We start from the raw sequence: 26,802 nt of genomic DNA on the forward strand, positions 1-26,802 counted from the left end.
AGATCTCTTCATTGTAGGTGTAGTGGTATCTAGTACGGCTTTCACTTTCTTGCGTTGGGGTTGTACACTATCATTCTCTAAAAAGAAGCTGAGGTATTTCATGTCTGATTGGGCCAGTCTGCATTTGAATGGATTGGCAGTTAGGCCAGCTTCTCCCAGAGTTCTCATAATGGTAAAGAGATGGAAAAGGTGGTCTTCCCAAGTTTTACTATAAATGAAGATATCGTCAATATAAGCTCCACAGAAATCAGTAGGGTTGTAATATTTTGTCCAAAAGCCTTTGGAAAGTGGCCAGAGCCCCATGTAAGCCAAAAGGGAGGACTTTGAACTGCAACAGTCCTAGGGGTGTTGGAAAAGCTGTCTTTTCCTTATCAGGTCCATACAATGACCTGCCAGTACCCTTTTGTTAAGTCTAGGGTTGATAGAAAGATAGCATTTCCGAGTTCATCAATTAGGTCATCGATGCGGTGCATGGCATAAGCATCGAAGTCGGAAATGACATTAAATTGGCGGAAATCTATGCAAAACCTCCAGGAAGGGTCGGGTTTGGTGACCAGTACGATAGGGGAGGACCATGGGCTTGAAGAGGGTTCGATAATGTTTGCCCTTAACATTTTATTCACTTCCTCAACCACTATCTGTTTGCAGGCTTCTGGGAGTCTATATGGTTTCAGATTAACTACTTTTCAAATAGGTGTTCAAATGTAGTGATAGGTGACTTTCACTGTTCCTGGTTTCTCCGAGAATAGATTGGGGAATGAGATAATTACATCTTTTAAATCTTCTTGTTGTTGACTAGATAGCTCTAGAGGATTAATTCAAAGATGTCTACTTCTTCTGGCACCAAACAGGATGGTATTGTGGCATTGGTGGAAAACTGGATCTCCTTCCACTCTTTTAAGAGATGTATATGATATAGATGTACCTTCTGTTTCCTGTCAGGTTGTGGTACCTTATAAGTACAGGATCCTGTTCGTTCCAGTAATTCACATGGCCCATGCCACTTAGAAACAAGCTTGTTTTTCGAGGTAGGTAGGAGGAACAATACTTTCTTTTCCTATGGAAAACAATCTTAAGCTCACCTTTTTTTCCTAAGTGGATTTTTGCTGGATTTGGGTCTTTTCCATATGAGTATAGACTAGATTTCGAACAAGTCTCATATGTTCTTGTAGTTTGGTAGCCGTCTTCAAAAGGGGAATGGGTGCCTCTTCTCGTTCTTACCAGGTCTCTGGGGCATGTCCTGGACATCTCTAGGTTCTCTACCATAAAGAAGCTCAAAAGGAGAGAATTCAGTGCATGCCTGAGGGGTTTTCTCACTGCAAACAGTGCCCAGGGAATCATATGGTCCCAATCCTTCCCATCCTTATCTACCAACTTTCTTAGGATAATTTTAAGCGTTTTATTGTATCTCTCTACTGTGTGAAACCTGAAGGTGTCTCACTTGCTAGTCCCTGGGGATCTGCCATCCAGGTGGCCAGGACATGGCTATCGCTATTGGATTCAGTTCCTGGAGTGGACAAGTGCGGGAGGATCACCTGGATGGGGTTCTTCAGGGAGTTGAAGAGGGACACCGAAGGGTGAGACGTGGTATCCCCTTCCTTATGACACCTTTTCCTCATCCTACCCCGTAGGATATTTAGAAGCTCTAACCCCCTGTCCCTTTTCCCTCCACAAACACTTTCTCCCACCGCAAAAGACAACGGACTAACACCAGACCTGTTTACAAGGGTCAGGGAGAGTCAGGCAATTGCCGATAACTACACACACTTGACGGCCCTTTTCTTTCTCCACATGGATAAAAGGCAGAGCACGAGTACATACTTTGAGCAAGGCTGAACGCACGAGGAAGCAGCAACTCCGGGACGGAAGTTCAAATGAAGGATAAAGGTGGTAGAAATAGAAAGTACGACAAGGAGGGAATTTCCCTTGCCCTTTTCAACCCAGACCCGCAAAAACTTTGATGAAAGAATCGTAAGACCGGGAATTGCAGCTGGCGATTGGTGTGGCAGATGTAAACTTTACACTGGGCCATCCCGCACTGATAGCCAGGGTGGTGGAAAAGAGCGTGCCGCTGTGGTACTGCCTTGACTCTAGCAAAAGAAAAGCCAACGAGTTCAGCACAGCTGGTAAGTCGGAGAAAACTGATGGTCGACCAGACTGTTAAACTCAAGGTCGTAGTGGCAACATTTGTGTAAAGGAAAGAAGATAATAGACATTCTTTTTGTGAACAAGTGAGGCATCAGGGTTAGAGTGATCCAGTGCCATGTGAGCGCTCATTCAAAAGACTGTAATGATTGCCCCGCTTTTGAATAAGGAAAATGTGATGAACTGAGAAAACTACAATAACCAAGAGGCCCTAAGGGAAGCCAGCGAGAGGTGTCAAAGTGGTCATATTAGGGTCATGCCAAACCCCTTGTACAGTCGAAAGTCTTACACAAGTTGTGAAAGTTTGCAAGAGGGTAAAGGAGTTGTGAAGGTGGTGTTTGCTCCCGGAAGAGGGTAACACCATGTGGTTTGGTGAATAAGCTGCACAATTGTTTAAAAAGACACTAAGATTTCTGGATTCAAGGTGATGATATTTTGATTAAAATGGCAGTGTGAACCCGACGGAGGGAAGCCAGGAGAAAGCCAAGAGAAGTGAATCCCACAAGTTGTTTAAACCAAAGTGAATCACGTTGTTTAGTGCAAATGTGAACAATACTGAGGGATGCCTATGAACTGGGGTGGACTGTGATACACCCACGAACATTGTGCTGACAAACGTGAACCCAAATGAGGGATGTCCACAGTGTGACGTTGGTCTGAGCCCGATTGAGGGAGGCTAACATTGTGAAGGGATCAGAGCCCGGCTGAGGGGGATCCTCGGGTGAAGAGGAATCGCCCGACCTGAAGATTTAGAAAAGGAACTCTTTTGTTTGTTGTTTGTGATACATCAGGCCCTCTGAAGCAAGAGACTTTGCATAAAAGAAACTTGGGCACAGAAGGCCCTGATATTGGAAAAGGAACTGTGAGCTCGCGTCCTAAAAGCCCCGAAGTACTCTGTGCTCGAGAGTCCCTCCTTGTCCCGTGCTTCAAACGTGGGGAAGGGAGACCCCAACCATACCATCCTGACTTATCATTTTGAGAACACTTCTTTCTTTTCTTGTGAACATTATCCCACACTCTTTTGTAGCATAGCAGTAAGGATTAGCAATAGTACTTTTTTTTTAGTATAGGCCCTTTTTATTTGACTAGACTCCACTAGGACTGTATTATTATTATTTGATGGCCGTAGCTAGCTTCCATCTTCGATTCAGGTTTAGATTAGGCATTTATCTAACCCATTTTTAGTTTAATAAACACCCTTGAACTGTGATCACTTGTGTCTGTCTTACCTTGATATCATGCCTTCCTTATACTACCAAACCATCTGTTTGGGGATGTAAAACTGTAGTTCGTAAGGTGGTAACTGGAGTAGTTCTTTGACTCCCACCATGAGCCTGGTCATAATGTTTGAACCTTTTTCCACCTTTATCCATCAGGATTTCCTTAGAAAAACCAACCCTGGAAAAATAGGGTAGGAGGTGCTTTAGAATTTGCTGAGTGGTGTTAGGGAATGCCTCAGGGTATCTGGTTACGAGGACATATTTGTTACCCAGTCTAGATGTTTCTAAGGTCCAATGATGTCCATCCCCATTCTTGAAAAAGGGGCTTCTATGATTGGCAAAGGATTCAGAGGGGCAGGCAAGGCGATGTAAGTACTGGTTTTCTGACATATTTCACACGTCTGAATAAAGGTTCTTATATCAGCATGAATACCTGGCCAGTAAAACTTCCCGCTAATATGTGCCTGTGTTTTAGATTGCCCTAAGTGTCCCCTGGTCAGATGGGAATGTGCAATCTCTAGTACAATCTTTCTGTGGGTTTTGGGGATTACTAACTGGGTTTTACTAAAGCCTTCTGTATATGTTTCTTTTCTATATATCAATCCCTGCTTTAAGAAGAAGAAAGGGCTTCCTTTTTCTACACCCTCTCCTTTGGGAAGTGCTTATAAGAAAGCTTCAGCGAGAGCTGGATAATTTACCGGGGCGATGGCCAGGTCGGGATAGATGGTAGGATCTTCTCGCTTTTCCTCTTCAGTGCTCAATGGTTCGTCAACTTCCCCAAAGCCTAAGGTATCTCTCTGCATTTCCACTGGTTCACTTTCTCTAAAATGAGGAAATAGAGCTTTTTCAAGAATCCCTTGGGCAATTTTGTCCCCACGATGTACTTCACATGGGATCTCGCCATGGTTCTGTAAGAGAAGCTTTGTCTCCCCGGAAGTTGGGATCGATGACGCCTTCTAGAACATCTATGCCAAACTTCCAAGCCAGGCCAGATTCTGGGACCAATCTTGTATAACACCCGGGATGGGGTATCAGAACTAAGTCTGTGGGAATCGGTCATGCTGTGACCATGGAACTGCTGGCAGCGTTGGAAGTTCCAGCGTGGGACCATCACATAATCCCATGCATCCGCTGTGAGCGGTCTAGTCCTCATCCAAGATGGCTGCCGCATTTATATCAATGAGCCGTGTCATAGGCACGGTGCGTTGTATCCGTCTTTTTTGGATCCTGCTGCTGTTTCCCCGTTAACGGTCTCTCTGTCAGTTACCCATAGCTGCAATCTGTTGCCTTTCTGGTTCTCTGCCGGTTCTTTCCCTGTCCTAAATTACGCTCTCTCACCTGTGCCTCTTGGCTTTCCTCTCGACCACTTCCTGCGATCTTCGTTCCGGCTTCTGTGGCGTTCTGTGGGCTTTCACCTCTGCTTCTTCACGGGTAAGTCACTCTCCTTTCCCGGCTTGCCGGATACTTTATATCTATCACGCTCTTTGAGTTTTATGCCCAGACTCTGACGCTGGGGTTCTTACTGTCCTATTTGTGATCTGGTCTCGCTCACTTGCTTTCTAATTGCGCCTTTGCACTTCTTCATCCTTACCTGTTCCTTGTTCTTACTTCCTTCTAATCTTTGGATCTCTGCTCCCATTCCTCGTGTTTTCAAGGAATTCCAATCGCTGTTCCAGTTATCTTCTGTCCAGACGGCGGTTCTTATAAAACAACCTCCAGTAGGATTTCCTATACAGCAGCAGACTTATCTACTCTCTGAGTCATTCCCTGTTGACTCCACCTTTCTTCTTTACTTCTTGCAAGTCTCTTGACTCAGAGGGCCTGCTGTACAAAAACAATACATAAATGTTCTTTTCCTTTTACATCTATTCAAGTTGGGCATTCACCCTGGATCCCCCTCAGCTGGGCTGAGATCCTTTTCAAATTAAAAGTTCCAAGTTGGATCCCCTTTTCCGGACTCATATTCCTTTCATGCCAATGTCAGAGAATACTTTCTCGGGTGACTCGCGGTTCACCCCGGATCCCCCTCAGCCGGGATCAGATCCATTTCTTTCGCTCAGTCTCCCTGAGCCGGGCTCCAACCAATTGTGATGCACCTTATATTATCAAAGACTTTCAAATGTACACAGGGTTTAGCATGACCTGTTGCATGAACACTTCGATCTAAATATTACTTTTTCTCACACTCAGCATCAGTTGGATACCTAACAGAGACTTTCGAATGAACGCCCACGTGGCATCGGACCACTACGTGTATGATATCTTTACTTGGCCTCCCAAAGTTCAATTATAAAAGTTCAACAACTCCTTTATGTTTCCAATTATATTTGCGTCACTTCTCGCAAACGCCTCACACATTGTTCTCTTTATACAAAGTTGCTGCTTGCAACCTTGGCTCAAAACACAAGCTGGTCTGGTATCAGTCTCTCCGACTCACCGGCTCTGCTGTCTTTTCTGACGCTGCTTTGTTGTAACTGTGCAGGTTTGATCAGAATTAGTTGCTGGTCTTCGGTTTCTTACTTTCCAAGGCTCACAAAAGTAACGGTCTTTAAGAGGTCAAGGGTATTTCCCTCTTTGCTACCCTCTCTGGTCCTGCCGTCTTTCTCCTATTAAACTGCCATCTTGAAACTGCTGTCTCTCATGTGTTTTGCCTCGCTCAGAGTGTACTTTCGTGCTTTGCCTTTTATCCGCTTTGGGAAGTGTGATGGAAGTCAGGTGTGTGTAATCCGGTGGGCTGTCCGTGAGAAAGTGTTTGTGTTGGGGAAGGGGGGGGGGGGCGGTGTTCAGTTCCTAGGTATCCGACCTGGTAGGATGGGGAAAAGGTGTTAGGTGTCTAGGGAAGCGGATACCCCTCATCCAGATGATCCTCCCGCACTGGTCCACCACCAGAAACTGGATCCAAAAGAGATTGCTGTGTCCTGGCCACCTGGATGATATATTCCCGGGGACTAGTGGGTGAGACACCTTCAGGATTCTCACACTACAACCAAGGGAGTAGCCCATGATAGGACACTACCAGCCAAGTGGGATATCATAAACGGAATGTAAGCTACAGTACAATGATCTACATATCCTTTGTATTTTTAGGGTCCGCATTCAGTGGCAGAACACCGATATTGAGAAGCCTCCAAAGACACTTCTCGCTGAGCCATAGCCTGCCTAAGAACAGCGTTCTCCGTATTTAAATTCTGGACCTCCACTGTTAGACCCTGGACAGCCACCACCAACTCTTGTATTTGTTCCATTTCTTTTTGTGGTTTGTGGGATTCGCAATCTGTCAGCGACAGGTATTACCTTAGGAGCTTTGTGAGGTTTCGGGTCAAAGAGGTAAAGCCTGTCACCCCAAGTAGCCACCCCGCTGCCTGTATAAACACCAGGGAGGCTAGAGGGCTACCCTGGATGGTAAGTTTCTGGATTAGAGGAAAAACCCAGTCCTTGTAAAAAAAACTTGGGATGTAGCACAGTTTGGAGTACAGATTTCTCGCAGTCCAGGGAGCACAGTAATGACGAGGCGCTGGTAGACACACAGGCGGAGGACCGCCAGAGGGAGTGAGGAGGAGCGAGGAAACTAACATGATGCACAAGCCAAGAAGAAGGAAGGGCACAGGAATGCAGAACAGAAGCAACAAGAAGGGCAAGGCAAGGAAGCAATAGCTGGAAACAGCGTTGAGGCAATCAGAATTAAATCAAAATTGCAACGCACCGCTTACATTTCTTTCCTGAGTCTAGAAGTCATTCTGGACTGCAAATGCGCGGCACCATCTTGGCGTCCTGAAGTGATAGCGTGGCAGCAAAACACACGCCAACATCATCTTGGAATGGGAAGAAGTCCTTTCCATCATCTCCATAGCGAAGCGGAGGTGTGTTCTTGCCAAGCCTGGGCGCAGCTGCGACAGCTCTTAACACTGAGAGCATGTCTCTCTTCTCCATGTCACAGTTCCTTTCCAGGATATAACACAAAGTTCCAGCTTGAAGTGTTGTACAGTTCTCAATTCAAATTCAAAAGTCCCAATTCAAATATCATTCTTTATTGCCCATAATTTCTCTCACTATAGGGTTGCTGGATAATTCCTCCCTTGTCCAGGTATCTTGTTCTCAATGCTTTTATTGTGCTAGGGGAATGACTGGGCTTTCCCCTACATGGCTTCACGGTACACAACTCCAGGTGGGTATGGCTTATTTCCCCTGATCGTTGTTGGTTTCACAGTACACAGCACCAGGGGGTATGGCTTCCTTCCCCTGATCTCTCTTCGCCTTTTGACACACTTCACGGGCATTGGGGAAATGACTCCCTTCCCCAGACTTTTCTCAGGCTTTATATGGCAGTTCAACACACCAGGGGAAATGTCTCAGTTCCCCTGGCTTTTCCTAGGCTTTATTTTGCAGTTAAACACACCAGGGGGCATGTCTCCCTTTCCCAAGCCTTTCTCAGGCTTTATATGGCAGCTCAACACACCAGTGGGAATGTCTCCCTTCCCCTGACCGTTCTCAGGCTTTATATGGCAGTTTAAAACACCAGGGGGAATGTCTCCATTCCCCTCGCCTTTCTCAGGCTTTCTGATTCGTGCAAGCCTCTCCAGTGGCTCAGGTAGGCAGACATGGCACACTTCCCTGCAAGGTACTGCCACGAAGAAGATGCACGAGTAGGAACTCCTCATTCCCCTGCGGGTCCCCGACCCGGTCTATTTCACTCTGTCATCTATACCCGGTTCACTATCCTGCCAGGTATAGTACTTTCGCCAAGCTTTCTTGTATTTTAGTTCTGTCCCAGACACACTTATAAATGGATTCTTGTGTACCCTCTATGGACCCGGGCACCCCTGTACCTTCAACAGGAGCTCCCGGTGCTCTCTGTCGATTTCCGTCTTCCCCAAGGTTTCCAACGTCTCTCTCTCTCTCTCTCCGATTCTTCGGTCCTCGCACTGCCTCCCGCAGCTCTGCAGCACTTCAATGGAGCCGGGCTGCGTGTCTCTGTTTCACTGCGTGGTTTGGTGGGTTCTCGCACCTGGGCTTTCTTCTTTCTCTGTTTTCATTCTGTCGGTAAATGGCAGACCTGGGAGTGACACCATAGCTCTTCCACATGCATCTCGGTCAGCAGCTTCAGCTTTTTCGTTTGCGCTATGGGTGGTTCGCTTGCAGTGTCTCTAAGGAGGGTCTGATAACTGTGTCAGTCCTTCCTCCATCTTTAAGCCACTGGGTATTTGAAAGCTAGAACGTTCAAGACAATTCTGATGATGATTCATGCTGACTTTGCGCCTCGTCCTCGTCTCAGTATATTGCAACAGGCATTCACTGGAGTCAACCCTACTCTCCCCTCGTCACAGTACTGGATTGACTATTCTCCCAGGAGTCAACAAAGTTATTCTACGTCTAAGTACTTTGCAAGGAGGCTTTACTTGGATAGCTCCTATGCTTCCTCGTCTCAGTACTTCCTAAGTAGATGGATTCCTCCACTCTACAGACATACATAGGAGTGTGTGGGTTAGATGGAAAAGTATGAGGAGAGGAGGGTAAGCGAGGGTTTGGTGAGGTAGGGAAATACTGCGTTCTCCTCAGGTCGTCACTAGTCCCATTGGGGGCTTCCAGCCCCACAAGTTCCACCCGCTGAGTACCAGCCCCAGGGGAAATATCGGGTAGCAGCCTCATCTCCCTGGCCTCATGGGAAGAGGCTTCCGTAGAGGAGAAGTGACGACATCTGGTGATTCATAACACCTCTCTGAAATGGGGTGCATTGTACTTCCTCTGGCCGCAGAGTTTGAGCATCTAAGTTCTGGAACGTAACTTTTATATGTAAGAAGGTCCTTTATCCCTTGCCTTATTTCAATGTAATCATTGCAGATGGTTTGAGTCGCATATTGCCTATCGAATATGTCTGGAATGCTGCAAAAAATGCCCCGTAATTCTGAAGGATAGGATAATTACTATTGGTAAATCGAGAGGCCCAGCCGAATGCTGTATTGTGAGATGTAATAACAGAAAAGCAAACATAGGTGGCTCTGTGGCATATACGACAGGACGATTCAGGAAGCGAATATGGGATTGGGTTATAAAGGCACAGAAATCCCTTGTAAATTTAATTGGGAATAGGAGGGGATGGAATATGAGGACCTAGTCCTGTGCCTCGGAGGGTGTCTTGATTTAAGAGAGGACGGGCATCAGTGCAAACTGACATAGTGGGAGATGGGCCTGCCATAGCACCGCAAGGTTGTCCTACCCCCGCTGTCTTAAACACCATGAAACCACCTTAGCTTGAAGGGAGATCATAGATCGGAATAAAATCACATTCTCCTGTCTGGAGGCGGTAACCTCTGTCTCGAGTTTCTGCATTGATGTGGCTAACTCTTTCACAATGTCCTGCATGGCTCAGAGAAAAAGGAAGCTCTTGCAATCTGCTGTGACCAAGTTCTGATACCAAGGACTTACCCTGGGATGAGGGTTTTCTTATGGGAGCCACAGACTACAGTGCCTAAAACCTCTCCCTGAAAGGAGAGACCCTGATGGTGAAGTAATAACAGTGTCCAGGGATCCCGTCTCCCGGGGTGGAGGCAGCTTCTTAAATGCGCCTCTAGACAGGTAATTGGTAATCAGAGGCAATGGCTGTAGTAGGAGAAATAAGAAGGGGAACAGAGTAAAGAGCTAAATGCATCTTTCTTAAATTATCCCCCTTATTTTCTGACTGTACCTTTAACACAGATGACCCTGGTTGTAACCACCAGAACCAGCGTAGAGTCTCTCTGTTGTAATGTCATATAGAGGAAAATAACATAAAGAAAACAAAGATAGAGCGTAGCATCCTCTCAGGACAAAATGGCTAATTACTTCGAAAAGCACAAGCAGGTCCCCTCTGGAACGAGTTTGCAAGACACGGGCCCGTCCTCTTCCTGTTGTTTTTATGTCTGAGAACAAAACAATGTAGCTGTTCCTATGCATCGCGTAGTAGTGACACAGCGGCCATCTTGGGAGGGGCTGAATTGACATCAGAAGGCAGCCATCTTACAAGGGGCATACTATGCCCTTCAATCTATTTAGACGGGATTACCGTCTACCAAATCTGGCGGTCATATTTGTAGAGGTGGGACCGGTAAGCCCTGTCCACCCATAGTAATAGGGCGATGTATATCTTGCCATTGATTAATGTGAGGGAAAACGGGCTACGTCTGCCACATAACGGCGTGTCCACCGCAGTTGCCACAGTCTCCCAGGAAGGAGAGGCCCCTGATGCCAGGTAAATCGGGATTCCCTAACATAGAGGGACAGGGTAAGGAGTACAAGGACGTGGGATGAAAGGGAAAGTGGAGCTTGGTTTATTAGAAGGCATTTATGCCACTTGTAAATATCAATGTGAATTTTGTGGGACCGCTGGATAGGATTCACCTAGAAATTTCTAGAGGGAGTTGGATAGATAAGCATTTGCCTTTAAGCTAAAACAATAAGCAAGTCAAATTTGAGATAGTAGTGGTTACCAACCTATAGTGACAACCGTGGGGTTTAGGAAGGCCTGGCGTAACGAGGGAAAAGCCCACAGGAGATGAGAAATAGAGCGATGGCCCATAGTGAGCCCCTTTGCGGAAATTCCAATAAAAACCCCATGAACCATCTACGTGGGTTGCTGTGTTCTTGAGGCCATCTGTGACATGATGCTAAAAGCACACAATTTCTTACTCGCCAGTAGTGATTAATCACTAACCAATGGATAGTGGAGAATGCAAATTCTGAGCCCTGCTGAAAATATGCATAGAAACAAATACATTAATTGTAACTATAAACCGTCTGTATAAATGCTCAAATGCAAAGTTGGTTAAATGCATCAGTCAAGCATAAAATAAAATTGTGATTAAGCTATTTCAGTGAGAACAGACTCTAATACACAAATCGAAATGCATAAATCTCTTGCCACGTACCGATCCACAAAGTTGAAAATCAAGCACACAGCCTGTCTCCTATGTAAACATGAACACCAAAGATGGTTCATTTCAATTGTCTTTTTCGCAATAAAGAGAAGAAACAAAATAATATTTTGTTTGCAATTCATGGTTACTAATGTTGCTTTCTAACGATTGATAATATTAATGCACACATACATGGCTTTTGGAAAAGAAATGAATATGAAAGGAAAACAGTGAATTAATTATTGTATAATATTAATTTGCTGCAAAAAAATTACAATATTTTGTATGAAAAATGACTTTGATATTTGTCACCTGCTGCATGGTATAAAGGCATCATGAAGCAGACACAGACTACACGTTCAAGTTTTGTCTCCAAAGGTTTCATTAACTTAAAATGGAGTAATGCCTAACTTGCCCTAAGCTATAGAGGGATTTCTCTACCAAAAGAAAACTAAGGATAGTCTGTTTGAGGAATTCCAAAGCAAATGTCTGTCTGTGTCTAAAACCAATACTTGCCTCACGTCTAACTATATACAATGTGTGGGGATGTCAGCATCAAAAGAAATAGTGTTCAAAGTAAAGTTCAGAGCTTCTTCCAGCTCTTGGCTTGTGATCAGCTTCCCCTTCCCCAGGAGGTAAACTCTTCCAACTTTCAAGACAACACAATAGGTATAGGGGTTCCAGTCCGCAAGAGTTCAATTCTTCCGGCTTTTCAAGACAACACTGTGGGTATAGGGGTTCCCTGCCCCAAGAGTTCAATTCTTCCAGCTTTTCAAAATAGCACAATTCCTTGGGACACTTCGCAGCTCTTGTGCTATTGGCACTACTCACCAGTTCACCTACGCAGTTCAGTTTCTTAATTTCAAAAGTTACATCAGAGTTTGTTGTAATAAAAACACTATCTTCTTCATAGGTGTTTTCAATGACTTTTCTCCACAGGGGTGCACTCGGTCTAGGCGCAGTTGTCGGACCACACAGTACACTCATTACAGGTCAAGCAACCAGTCCCCCTTCCTTGCTGCTTTTCCATCAACATTAGGCCACTATGACAGCTTGACAGTGCTCTGTGATTTCTTCACCTGTATCACACACTCCAGACACTGTCAGTGGTTTGCTTAATTACAATGCACCTGTTACATTTTCTTAAACTCTCCTGGCTCTTGCCAATGTGCATTTATAACATGCAGTTCATTTATTTATTTATTTATTAAACATTCTTGTACCATCGCGTCACATGCCCATAGGCCTCAAGGCGTGCACACATAATCAACAAGAAAGACGAGGGAACATATAGGGTTAAGAACGGTGCAAAAAGAAAAAACTGTGGCAGAACTCATGATCAATGCAGGGAAAACTCATGATGGAGGTCAGACCTAATCGGGTGGTAGGTTGAAGAGAAACGTTCTTAGCTCCTTCTTAAACCTTGACGGCGTCTCAGCAGCTCTGAGTTTGAGAGGTAGCAGATTCCAGACACTGGGACCTTCAACATTGAAGCTGCGCCCAGTGGCCTGCACCAACCTAAATCTGGGTTGGGCCAGTTTTGAGAAGGTTTTGGGATCTAAGAGAGCGGGCAGCAACATGTGGTTGAAGAGGCCCCGTAAGATACTCGGGTACCGTATTCGTCACACATTTGTGTATTAAGGTGAGAATTTTGTGTCTGATTCTGAGTTTAACTGGCAACCAGTGTAAACCCTGCCTGGCCGCGGTAATGTGGGTTTGTCTGGCCAGACCTATGACTGCCCGCACTGGGCCATTCTGCGTAACCTCTAGGCCGGCTATAATAGAATGTGCGAAGCCACTGAGCAGACTGTTACAGTAATCCAGACGGGTATTAATGAGGACTGATGCCAGGGTGGCTAGATTCTCATGAGTAAGGAAAGGTTGGATGTTACACAGAAGCTTATTAATCCTACCACAGGAGGATTTAATGAGGGCCATATGATGAGTCATCAACAGTTCGGCGTCCAAGACCACACCAAGGGTCTTAACCTTCTTGGCCACTGGAATCGGGGTTTCCAAGATTAGAACATTCTTATACTCTGCAGGGAGTGACTTCAGCTTAGCGCCGGAGGCGACAATTAGAAGTTCTATTTTGCTTGCATTCAGGGCCAGGGAATTGGCAGCCATCCAAAGATGAATGGACTTGGAGATGGTGCTAAGATTAGCTGAGTCCTCAAGATATGAACTAGAGAGTTTTACAATAACCTGAGTATCATCCACGTAATTTGCAACCTGGACACACAGGCTAACCAAAAGTTGCAAAAACGGGATCATGAAGACGTTGAACAGCGTAGGAGAAATACAAGACCCTGGTGGGACACCGCAGGTGATGGGAGTAGGTTTCGAGGAAACTGCACCTACATTTGCCCTTGAATTACTAGGACCCAAAAAAGAGGAGATCCAACTGGCAGCTTTAGGGGAACACCCAGCCATTGACTGGAGTCTATCCTCTAGTAATGAATGGTCAACAAGATTGAACGCCGAGGACAAATCCAACAGCATAAGAACCGATAATTGCCCTTGGTCCGTATTCTGTAACAAATTTGCCTTGAGGTCGAGGATAGCTGGTTCAGTACCATAACCCTTCCTAAAACCGAACTGGTGGGACAACAGAATGTTATTACCCTCCACAAAGTTCTGAAATTGCAGGTGCGCAACCTTGTCCAAAGTTTTTAACAGAAATGCCACATTGGTGATTGGGCGGTAATTGTCCAGGTCAAATGGATCCAAGGACTCCTTTTTTAGGAGGGGAGTAACCCAAGCCTCCTTGAGAAAAAGTGGAACAATACCGTCTGCAAATGAACGATTCATAAACTTGGTGACCCACGGACCAAGAATGTCCTTACATTTTATGAAAAGACTAGTTGTGCAGGCATCACCCTGACACAAGGTCGGTTTCATGTCCGAGATGGTTTATGCAATAAATTATTTGGAGCCCGGGGTGAAATCAAAAAGGGGAGACACGGTAGGGTAGGGGCAGCTTCTTTGTAGCCTTCCTCTGGCACGTCAGAAGAAGGACAGGTATCCCTTACCCGTGGAATGTTAGTTTGGTGCAGAATGACATTATTAGACAATATGTCATGAATTGACTGACACCACTCCTTGTCTTTCGCTGGAACTGAAGAAGAAGGGTGTTTATTCTTGAACTGACGCAAGATAGAAAACAGTTATTTTGAACTCGACTTTGCTGTCTGGATCCTATTGTTTTATATGTCAGTCTTGGCCTTAATGATGGCCTCCTTGTATTTCTTTTACCATGTTTTTATAATTGGCTAACGTTGTGCTAGACTGGTCTTTCCGCCAGCAGCGTTCTGCTGTACTTTTCCTCTGCCTAGTAGCAAGAATATCCTCATTAAACCAAGATTTCGATATGGCTTCTGTTTTTATATGTCAGGTCTTTAATGGCGCCAGGTGGTTGGTAACATCAGTGAGGGACTTAGTGATGTGTAGTGCTAATTCATCTGCACACTCGTAGTCCTCTAGAGAGCCCAATTTCTCTAACAGTAGAGGGGCGAAGTTTTCAGGCGTTATCGATTTCAGATTACGCATGCCACCATCCATTCCTAGATTTGGGTCAAGTCTGGCGGGTGGAGCTTGGAGAATAATATCAAAGGTCAGTAAAGGATGGTCTGACCAAATACAGGGCAAGATTGACAGATTACATAAGGAAAGCTGATGAACTAGCAGCCAGTCCAGGATGTGCCCTGCACTGTGGGTAGATGAATCAACTAATTGCAAAAAGCCAATGGAGTTAATGGCGTCCATTAGCGACCTGGTGATGACACCCAACGGGGCATCAAACCATTGGTTGAAGTCACCCATCACTAATACATTACTTTAATTCTCCTTTTGGCTTTTGACCATGCCTATTTTCGCCTACATTGCAGTTCACTGTATTCACACCAATTCCAAAGTGTTCTCTCACTATGTTTAAAGTGCAAGATTTCTAAAAACTTGCTTTTACTTTGTTTGACATTCAAAAAAGTACTTGGTTTTCACTTTGTTCGGCATTCAAAAAGTACTTAGTTTTCACTTTGCTCAGCATTAAAAAAAAGTAATTGACTTTCACTTTGTTCTGTATTTAAAAACAAAAGTACTTGACTTTCACTTTGTTCGGCATTCACACATGCTTATATTTACTTTCACTTCAAATGCATTCATAGAAATACTTGAATGCACTTAAAGTACTTGACTTTCACTTTGGTCGGTATTCAAAAAGTACTTGGCTTTTACTTTGTTTGCCATTCACAAATGCTTATGTTAACATTCACTTAATTCGGCATTCATAGAAATACTTGATTCCACTTAAATTAATGTTTGTTGCTTGCGTTAAATATTCACCTGCCAACCCGGTGTTCCCCCGTCTGGATTCACTCACTGGTCGGAGCTTACGGCTTTGTTGAGAGGTCCTCGACCGCCACAGATTTCCTTCTTACTGTGCAGTACCTCGTCTCTGCTCCCAGTCGCTCTCCGTGGCTTCGTGCACCCGACAAAGCTCCTCCTGCAGCTTGGAACTTGCTCAACCGCTTCGCTCAGTCACACCGGTCTCCTTCCTTCTGTCAGCCACCGACCTCCAGCATCCTTCAGTTACGCTTCCTGCTGAATAAACTTTGCATTTCTTTTTGGGTCTCGAGCGCTCCACTTGCCACACCGCTGCACAGCTGACTGTGCCTTCTTGGTTCACTCTGCCTCCACAGCTGCTCCCCTTTACCTAAAGATGTCAGATTTTAAAGTTCCCGCCACCATGATTAATACAGGGAAGACAATACCGCTCACCACTAGAACAGTAGTTCTGCCTTACTCGTGCTGTCCTCCTCCTCGTCTCAGTACATTGCAGAGGTTGATAGGTGTCTGCATTAACAAAATTAGGCTGATTGATGTTTGTGTTATCTAAATGAGGATGTGTCTTCCTAGTTGGCCTCTTCCTCGTCGTAGTATCAAGATGATGTTTCTTGGTGGATATTTTAGGGGAAGAAGAGGAAAAGGGCTGACAACCTATGAAGGTTTGTAGGATGGAGTGTTCATTATGAAAGGGAAATGGGGGATACCATGTCTCACCTAAGGATGTCCTCTCCCACCTCCCCAATTCTCCTCCACCCAAGTGATCCTCCCTCGCATATCCACCCCCAGGGTCGGGATCTTAAAGGGATGACCTTTCCCTCTCCACCAACAGGAGGACCAGCGGGAAAAGACGTGAGGACACCCTCAGGTTCCTCACAATGGTTATTTTCCAAGAAAGCACTTGTAACTAAATGGTCCATGATTGGGGAGCCTTTATTGCAAGGACCTTGACAAACCAGTGTAGCAGAAAAGTTTGATGTGTTACCTCACGCCAAGGCTTGACCTAATTTCCTGAAAATGTCATGAAGAAATTCACTTTTATGAATGAAATCTTGTGCAGACATCTGTTGGAATGAACAGGAAGGGTGTGCAGATCATGTACTGCACTGGGTTATACACTGGAAGTTAGCCTGATTAGAGAAACTGAACTGAAATGTTATAGTCGATAGAACTATATGATTAGGTATTCATAAAATGTTTCTACGTCAATTAAAAGAATGTCTTTTAATTGTGTTTTATCGGACAGTCAAACAATGACACATGATACAAAAAAGAAGTGGTTAAAGTAATTTTTATTAATGTACATTTTAGAGAAACGGTTGGCCCAAATGCCTATAGAAACTTATGAATGCTCTGTAAAAGATACAGACTTCCAAGTAAAAACAGTTTCAGGAAATGAGCAACATAAAGTGAGGTATTATTCAGATGGCCAGCACCTTCAGATCTTGTCCTTTCAGGGACCGCTTGTTTATAATGCAGTGTCCAAAGAGTATATACCCACAGAAAGTCCCAAACCTATGCAAACCAAGTCCTCAGCCTCCAGGCTATGCCTAAGCTAAAACACAAATGTTCCAATTCTTGGCTGACAGAAGAGTTCACATGCCTACCAAGTCTGTCTCTACCCTTAAATAAAAAAGAAAGATGTTTTTCTGTGAAGGCTTTTCCAAAGTTTGCTCATAGTCTGGACACTCAATTGGTCTTCTTACTTCCGGTCCCTTCTAGATTGCTCCTGGGTCCCTGGCTTCTCATGGGGCTCCCCTTTACTCTATTGCTTCATGCTTGAAATGGCTTCCCCCTGCCATGTTAATGGACTTTAACCTTCTTGACAGGCCTTTTCCCCAGCTGTCAGGGATTAGCATTCACAAGCGCAGGTCTGTTCACAAGCTAGACTAGACTAGAATAGATTGGGTTGGTATCACCACAACCTGGTTTCCCAGCATTCTTTGTTAAGGTATCCCCTAGACCTAACAATTGGTGTAGGTGACACCCAGATAATCCAGGATATCGAATAGTGGCTTTGTAAACACGTTGTAAAGTGTAGAGGAAACACACGATCCTTGTGGTACCCCGCAGGTGACTGTTGAGGGTTTAGCTGTCGCAGAAGGAGAGAAAACCCTAATGGATCTGTTATCCAAGAATGAATTGATCCAGGCCGTTGCTTTGTCAGAGCAGTGGGCTGCTAGTTTGAGTGTCGACAAAGGATTTGGTGATTTACAAGGATGAACGCCGCAGATAAATCTAGTAGGAGTAGAAGGGCCAGTTTACCCTTATCTTTTAGGTCTTCAATCTGTGTTTTAAGATCAATAAGGGCGGTTTCAGTACTGTGCCACGGACGGAACCCTGATTTCCTTAGTCCCAGGAGTTTTAGTTTCCAGGTAATCCTGGATTTGCAAATAGGCAGCTCGATCAAGAATTTTTTGCCAAAATGGCACCGTAGTTATGGGCCTGTAATTGATTGGTATGTTTGCATCCAGTGAATGTTTTTTAAGGAGAGGGATGACCCAGGCATCCTTCAGGTTGTCAGGGACAATCCCAGAACTAAATGAGGAATTTATGAACATGGTAATGAAAGGAGCTAGATTATGAGAGGCGTCCTTAATAATAGGAGCAGGGCATAAATCACCCTGGCAGTTAGAGGGTTTGAGATTGTTAATATGGATGGAGGGGGGCGAAAAGCTGAATGGTTTCAGAGAGTCGAAATTGGTGTTATTTCTGACCTGAAGGATTGATTATTTCAGACAGGTTTTTTTGTCATTGATTTTAGTTTGGAGAGTAGCTATTTTACCAAGGAGCGCTGTGTATTTACGACATAATACATCAAGCCTGATTTTGCACCAGTCTGTCTGATCGCTTTATTTACTGCAAACTGAGGCTGGCCGAGAGCGCCTTATCTTGGCCCCCACACGCCATTGTATCAGAGTCCGAGTAGCCAGCAAGCTCTCCTGCAAAGTGGCCACTTTATACCAAGTGACTGTCTACCTGCTCCTGCAGAAAGCGAGGAGCAACACGTCCTCCTGGGTCATGTGTGCTGAGAGTTCTACTCTGGCTTCTGCCTTCACTGGGGTCAGCCTGCTTCCTTTATATTGCCTCAGAGATTTGCCTATGTGTTAACCCTTGTGATTGGTTAGGGCCATTAGGCTTTTCACTGTTAGTTCTGGATTGGATAATCCCTTTAGTCTCTCTTAAAGAATCATTCAAATTCTTCAATGCAATGATTAATTGCCCTATTTTTGTCACTGGCTGTTAATGGCATTATAGGTGGTACAGTGGGGACTTTAAAGAAAATACTCTGGTTTGGGGGGTTTAAATGCCCTTGATGGCAGGGGTTTTGACGTTCCTGATGGTGTTATATTAAATACCTTTGATAGAATGGTTTTGAACACACTGATAATGTAAAACCATGCCTTCAGTGGTGAGTGAGCCTGCAGGATCCTATTAAATCGACACTTTTAGTGGCACATTGGGTAGTGGCCAACCCAGTCCCATGCAATGTGCCCCTTCACATAAAAACATGGGGAGATTGCTCAACTCACCACAGTATAGTTGAGGGGCTTTGACCACTTCTAGAGTCAAGAAAGGGTCCACCGGCAGTCAAAGGCCTGCTGCAGTGCTACAGCAGAAGCCTTGAGGAGGAACTAAGAGACCAGTGCAGCTGAGGGCCAGTGGTCCAGAGCAAGTTTCTCCTCTGTGTATTTTAGATAGTTATAAACATATGCTGCATGAGGTGCTTGGGTGTGAGCAGGAGGGTTACTGTTTTCCACCAGGAGAAGCCCTTTAGATTTGTAAAAAATGGTTGTCCTGTATCCGTCATTAAGACCAGAAAACATTCATGTTGAATTACGTCAAGGGATGGTTTTTTAGAAAACATATTGCCACTTAAAACCTGGAAGTAATTCAGAAATACTGTCAGTAGTGACCACTTGGGGAATATTATTTAACTTTACAGTCTGTCACCAATGTTGACAGGAATTGCACTTGGAGGCCTGTGGACTACCAGGTGGAAATGTCCCTGCTATGCGCTGGCCAGGCCAAATATTGGTCCTCCAGGGGTGAGGGTCACAGTGGGCAACTAACTGTGTGTTTGAGGTTTTATTTGACCTCCCCCAAACACATGGTTCTCCACCCTCAGTGATGTCACCAGTGATAAAACCAGAAAAGAAGTTGGTATTAATCCTGGCAGATTTACAGTGCTGAAAGACCATACGCATGTGGACGGAGTTTCAGGTGTGTGGCTTCATGCAAATGCAGTACAGCGGCTCACTTAACCTTGGCAGTGTCCGGTAGGAACTCCTGCAGTTGGGCTTTTTTCCACCAGCAAGAGCCTCCATCCAAGAGCAACAGAATTTGTTGATTGGGACTATGGACCACGCCGCTGTAGCCTTGGCTACTGGACAGCGGCCGCTTAGTCCAACTTCTATAATGTGTGTGTTATTGTTTGAGTCGTCCTACGTGTATGATACTGAGAGGTTGCTCACTGTCTGCACTTATTGTTGTAGCTCATAAATTGGATTGCAATTGCTTACTTTTACAAGTGAACCATTAACAATTGACCACCTATTTTTACATGTACGTTCATTAGTCTTTCTTACATTACATTTCTTATATTCATCACAGGTCTTTACAAGATTGGAAAAGAGAAATTAATGGTTGAATTAGCCAAAGAATTTAAGAGCCGTATTGTCGTGAGCCCACAGAAACTGGAATTGCTGAATCTCCTTGAACTGGAAGATGTTTTCGAAGCAGGTGGGGGAGCTGGTAGAATTTCTGTGGTTCAAGAATCGGATGTAAACAGACTGAACATGAATCACTGGAACCAGGCTCATCCAACCATTGCAATTCTTCCCACAAGTCGGCCAGCAAAAGAATGGCATAAAAACTATGATGTGCATGTTGTTCCATATTCAGACCATTCGTCCTATCAGGAGCTGCAGGAATTTCTAAACATCTTGAAACCCTGTTCGCTGGAACCTATAGTCAAGCACCAAATGTGTGAGGTGCTCTTAAAAGATTATGCACAACCCCTTAAGAAACCATTGTTAGAAATAAAGGTTCCCCCATCTGTTCAAGTCTTTATGATGGGTTTGGGATGTCCTGAGCGTTATGGACAGGGAAAAGCTGCAAAGAGGCAGGTTGTACAAGCCGCTCGTCAAATTCCCAAAGGCGTTGTATTCGAGGCACTTGAGGAACATGCTCATGCTTCGAAGGACCTAAGAGGCGAGTTGCAGAGTGTGCTTAATTCATGTGCAGCAGGAAGCTTGTGTCATACAGAAGATTGCACCAATCGTCCATTATCATATGGCCCAAAGAAAAATGATGGTAAGAAGGGGCGTTATAGTATACTTCCAAGAAAATGCGTGCCATGGCGACACATAAAAAAGCTTTAATACAATGTTCAGGGCACAAGAGTATTGATGATCATGCCACCCTCATCAACCAACACTGTGTGAACCTGGGCATCACGGATCAGGCCCTGGCGTGACTGACCTCTTTCCTCCTAGACCGTCCCTCCCAGATCCAACTTGGGTCCTTTCTCTCCACCACCACTCTCTCCACATGAGGTGTCCCCCAGGGCTCGATCCTCCCACCTGACTCTTCAATGTCCATCTGGCCCCTTTGGCCCACCTGATCTCCACCTTCTCTTCTAACTTTCAATGTTATGCGGATGACACTCAACTCTACTTCAGGGTCCCCTCAGCCTCCTCTCCTCCTTCGCTCATTCCTTACTGTCTATCCGCAATTCGGAATGGTGCGCCTCCAACGATCTTTGCCTTAATGGCAGTAAAATGGAGATTCTTCTCATTGGGACCCCGGCTCCCACTTTCACGCTCTCACTCTGGCCTCCCTCCTTGGGTTTGTTACCCTCACCTTCCTGTGAGGCAAAATCCTTGGCGTCATCTTCGACTCCACTCTCTCCTCACATCTAAGATTTTGCCAAATAGGCCCACTTCCAGCTGCACCTCCTCAGAGGTATTCTACCTTTTATCACTTCCCCCCAGAAACTCACTGTCTCCAGAGCCCTGGTTCTCTCCAGGCTGGACTACTACAACACCCTCTTTCTCAATCTCCCTACCCCTACTCTTCGCCACCTGCAACTTATCCAGAACAGGACTGTGAGTTTTATTCCTGGCTTCAAGCCCAGTGACCGTATCTCGCCAGCCCTGAAATCTCTCCACTTGCTCCTGGTGGCTGCAAGGATCAAGTTCAAGACCCTCTGCAACATCCACAAGGCTTTCTGGGGCCGGGGGCTGCACTACATCCAACTCTGTCTTCCGAAATACCTTCCTTCTTGAGCCCTTCGCTCAACTACCTTCAACCCTCTGAGGGTCAGATGCTCATCCAGGCAGAGAGTGGGGGGAGCTCTCTCTCCTCTGCAGGTGCATCCCTCTGGAATGGCCTCCTGCCCCTCTCAGATTTGAATGGAAGCCGGGGACACTCCCGCAACCCCTAAACCCCACTACACCGACAAATGGGCGTGGGTGACACCCCTGCAACACCCGTTCCCATTAGTCGGTGTAGTGGGGGTCGGCATGTTATTACCACGCAAAGGTGCAGTAATTAACATGTCGCAGTGTTCCGGTGACATTTTTGTATCATTCCATCTAAATTCTGTCTAAATTGGGGGTCGAGTGATAAAGTCACCTGGGGAAATGGCCAAGAGGGGGAGACATTTCCCAAAGAATGCACCCTCAGTAATATCAAACCCCAAATATTCTAGTATTGGAATTTATGATATAAAATGATACCGCTCCTAGAATATTTGGGGAAAGTATTTTAGGGGTCAGGAAAAAAATTGTTGCTAATGCAACAAGCGCATTCCCTGTGGCCCCCTATACTGAGGACTGTTCACTCTCATCACTGTTACAAGATTAAGTAATAGTTGCATGTAATGTCTCCAAGTGTAACGCTCACCTGATTCCCGCAGAGGCGCCGGTCTTGACTGGGTGAATGCGTGTCTTCAAAGGTGATGTGTAACACACGGTTGGTTCCTCGGGCTGGACCTCTGTGCACTGTGTGTCTGACTCGGAGAGTAAGATGTCTGCAGATAGAAAATATGGGATTAATGAACTGGGGTTATTGGGTGCCTCTCTCCTCTTCCCTTTCTCTTCTCCTGCAGGACCCCAAAGGTTAACGATCTCACCTTAGGTAGGTGAACGCCAAGCTCTCCATCTGCCTCGGGGGCAGGGTGCCGTAACCAGTTTCTTCACTGGATAAGGGTGCAGGCCTCTTGACCTCAGAGGACTGCTGTCCGTCGTTTACTGCACGAACGGTAAGTTCTGGGCATTTCAAATATCTTAAAAGTCTTTTAAGTCTTTTAGTGCGTAAGGCGTGGCTGCTGTGGAGCGGTGCCGAGGAGCACGTGAGTATGGGTTTTGACTTATGTAAAGTTCTTTTGTAATGATACCTCTTGTTTTGCAGGGTTCCGGCGATGGCGGATGGCGGGCTGAAGAGAGTTGAGGATCGAACCCGCGTGAGGAATAGAAGCGCTTGGAAGCACGTAAGTGAGTGCTTGTTGCCTGCTTCACGATGCGCACTAACTGTCTCTTTTACCTTGCAGGTACAAGTTCGGAGCTTTAGAGAAGCTGAAGGGTGCTGGGATACCCGCTGATTTCGGCGTGGGAAGGAGTGATGGCACGTGAGTAGTAAAGTTGCCCAATGTCTCTAAACGCACCTTCTTTTGTCTTTCAGATGCTGGAATGCAGCGCGAAGACCTCCGGAGCGTGCGAAGAGTCGGTAAGCCTTTGTCTTTCAGATGCCGGAATGCAGCGCGAGGCGTTGGTGACAGCCGCTGGACCAGGTAAGAGATGCGCTGCCACTGAAGACCGTAGTGCTAACCTGTTCTTTCTTTGTCTTTATAGGTGCTGCTGAAGACTGGATTCCAGGATGGTAAGCTTTTGTTCCCTTAGGCACAGGATCAGAAGACACGGTGAGCGTTCTGCTGCAGAGAATGCAGAATAACGCAAAGCAAGATTCATCCATCGGGTGTGGTTTAAATAGCCTCCTGTAGTGCTTAGGTGTCTCCTTCCACAGCCTCGCCTAGGTAAGAAAAGAGTTCCTGCTTTACAGAAGAGTTCGAGTGTTCTGAACCTAGGGAGTGGCTCCTGCCCCACCCAACAGGAAAAGTAGTCCCAAACAGAAGAGGATCAGGGGCTCAACTGGCAGGTAAGTAAGCAGCATGGTCTGCTGCAGGTAAGTCCACCCAAGCATTATGAGCCCGGCGCTTCCAGCGCTGGAACTGGGCATATTTATGAGCATGGTGCCACTGGCGCCAGGACAGGGTCCAAAAGGTCCCAATTGGGACTGGCCGGCACCCGGAACCGGGGTTATGGGTCTGCTTCCAAGGGAGTTGGGTAAGTCCTGACCCTTTGGAAGCAGAGATCATGACAGCACCCCCCCTCAAGGCCCCTCCCAAACCGGGCTTCTCCGGGGGTTTGGGCTTGTTAGGAAATGTTCGAAGAAATCTTTTGATTAGACGAGGCGCGTGGACATATTCTGCAGGTTCCCAGGACCTTTCTTGGGGGCCGTAACCTTTCCAGTCAATCAGGTAAAATAGTTTAGATTTGGAGATCTTAGAATCCAGGATACTTTTGACTTCAAACTCGAGTTCTCCATCAACTAGGATAGGTTTTGGAGATTTAGTTAGTCGGGTTTTAGGTTGCACGGGTTTTAGTAGAGAGACGTGGAAGACCGGGTGTATCTTCATGTGAGGGGGCAAGTCCAACTTGACCGCTACCGGATTTACTATGGTAGTGATTGAATAGGGACCAAGGTATCTTGGGTTGAATGTGCGTGGTCCTTTTAGAGGTAGATATTTGGTGGATAACCAGACTTGATCTCCTACTTAATATTGGGGGGCTTCCTTCCGATGTTGGTCTGCTCCTTTCTTGTATTGTTCCTTAGCCCTTTGAAGGTGAGAAACGGCTTCCTTAAAGGCTTGGGTGATTGTAGAATGCAGGTGGTCTGCTGCTGGTGTTCCAAGATCTTGGAGTGGATCCAAATCCGAGGTTCGAGGGTGACTACCGTATAAAAGAAAGAACGGGGTCTTCCCGGTTCCCGAGTGGACAGAGTTATTGTAGATATATTCGGCTATCCAAAGGATATCTTTCCAAGTTTTTTCAGTTTGTTGCAGCATGCAGCGTAAATACTGTTCCAGAGTTTGATTGGTCCTCTCGGTTTGTCCGTCGGTTTGGGGTTGGTGGCTGGTCGAAAGTCTCACATCAATTTGAGCCGACCGACAGCAACTTCGCCAAAAATGAGAAATAAATTGACTTCCTCGATCCGAAATTAGAACCGAAGGAAAACCGTGCAGTCGGACGATGTTTTCGAGAAATTCTCGGGCCAGAGTTGCTGCTGATGGTAAGCCTTTGAGTGGAATGAAGTGCGCCATCTTGGAGAAAAGGTCCACGATTACTAAGATCGTATTGTATCCGGAGCATGGAGGTAGATCGGTGATGAAGTCCATAGAAAGCGTATGCCAAGGGCGAGGTGGGATGTCAATAGGGCGTAAGAGACCGGCTGGTTTTTCCTTTTCACTCTTGTTTTGGGCGCATACTCCACAGGACATTATAAAGTCTCTGATATCTTTTTTCCAAGACGGCCACCAGAAGTAGCGCTTGATCTTTTCCGAGGTTTTGGCCATACCGGGATGTCCTTCCATTAAAGAATCGTGATAACAGGAGATTACCTTTTTCTGTAAATCTGTGCTGGGCAGGTATAACCGTCCTTGGAAATACAATAGATTGTCCTTCACCGTAAAGTCCTTTCCCTGCAGATGCCAATTCTGTATGTCTGCTGGAGTTACCAGTTGCCTGGCTTTATCCTTAACTTCTTCAATGGATTGTGTGGCGATTACACCCAGAATTCTTTGTTCGGGAATGATAGGTACAGGTTTAGGATTGATCAAGTGTTCTTCCACTCCCATCCGAGAAAGGGCGTCAGCTTTACCATTTTTCGTACCAGGTCGGTAGGTAATTATGAAGTCAAACTCGGCAAAGAATAGTGCCCAACGGAGTTGCCTAGAGGATTGAGCTTTCGCGGTTTTCAAATATTGCAGGTTACGGTGATCTGTGATCACAGTTACGGTGTGTCGGGCCCCCAGAAGATAATGCCGCCAAGCCTTAAAGGCGGACTTGATAGCCAGAAGTTCCTTATCAGTAATAGTGTAATTGAATTCAGGAGGCGAGAATTTGCGGGACCAAAATGCCACGGGATGCAACTGATTGGTTACTGGGTCCTTTTGTGATAAAACTGCTCCCATGGCAAGACTCGAAGCATCAGTTTCAACAATGTAGGGGAGTTCTGGGCGATGATGTTTTAAGATCGGTGCAGAGATAAATTTAGTCTTCAAATTCTGGAAAGCTTGTTCCGCCTCGGTAGACCATTCAAAACGTTTGTTTTTCTTTAACAGGGTGGTGATGGGCTGGACTATTCGAGAGAATTCGGGGATAAACCTGCGGTAAAAGTTAGCGAAGCCTAACATGCTTTGTACACCTTTTACGGAGGATGGCGAAGGCCACTTGAGAATTGCATCGACCTTCTTTGAATCCATATGCACTCTGCTAGGTGATAATATGAATCCCAAGAATTCAACTTCAGTCACGTTGAAAACACATTTTTCCAACTTAGCGAAAAGTTTGTGTTGACGGAACCTCTCGAGGACCATTTTCACGTGTTTCCGATGTTCAGTTTCCGATGAAGAATAAACGAGGATGTCGTCAATATAGACAACGACACACACATCTATGAGCTCTCTGAGGAAGTCGTTCATAAAATATTGAAAGGCGGCCGGGGCATTGCAAAGTCCGAAGGGCATGACCTGATATTCAAATAGCCCATACTTGGTGCGGAAGGCCGTCTTCCATTCATCGCCCTCTTTTACTAGTACCAAGTGGTAGGCTCCTCTAAGATCCAGCTTTGTATATATGCATGCTTTTCTGACTTGGTCCAGGAGTTCAGGGATCAAAGGTAACGGATATCTATTCTTAATGGTGATCTGGTTCAGGGCGCGATAATCTATACAAGTTCTAAGGTCCCCTTCTTTTTTTGGAACGAAGAACAAAGCTGAGGAAGCAGGGGACTTGGAAGGACGGATAAACCCATTCGCTAAGTATTGATCCAGGTATTGTCGGAGGTGAAGATTCTCAGGCTCGGTGAGGGCATAAATTCTACTACAAGGTGGGGTAGATCCAGGTATCAGGTCTATCTGACAG

General features: G+C 45.6%; 1 protein-coding gene across 1 annotated transcript in view; it reads left to right on the forward strand.

The window, feature by feature from the left end:
- Window positions 1-23,202, forward strand: part of LOC138520938 (5' exonuclease Apollo-like) — a 129,348-nt gene extending 106,146 nt beyond the window's left edge. The window contains exon 4 of the mRNA XM_069633370.1: window positions 20,210-23,202. Within this exon, the coding sequence (XP_069489471.1) occupies window positions 20,210-20,979 (770 nt within the window). The 3' untranslated portion in view covers window positions 20,980-23,202. The remainder of the gene's footprint in view (window positions 1-20,209) is intronic.
- Window positions 23,203-26,802: the final 3,600 nt, after the last annotated feature.

The sequence above is a fragment of the Ambystoma mexicanum genome, chromosome 13 (genome assembly GCF_040938575.1).
Source record: "Ambystoma mexicanum isolate Mex_15411 chromosome 13, UKY_AmexF1_1, whole genome shotgun sequence".
NCBI lineage: Eukaryota > Metazoa > Chordata > Amphibia > Caudata > Ambystomatidae > Ambystoma > Ambystoma mexicanum.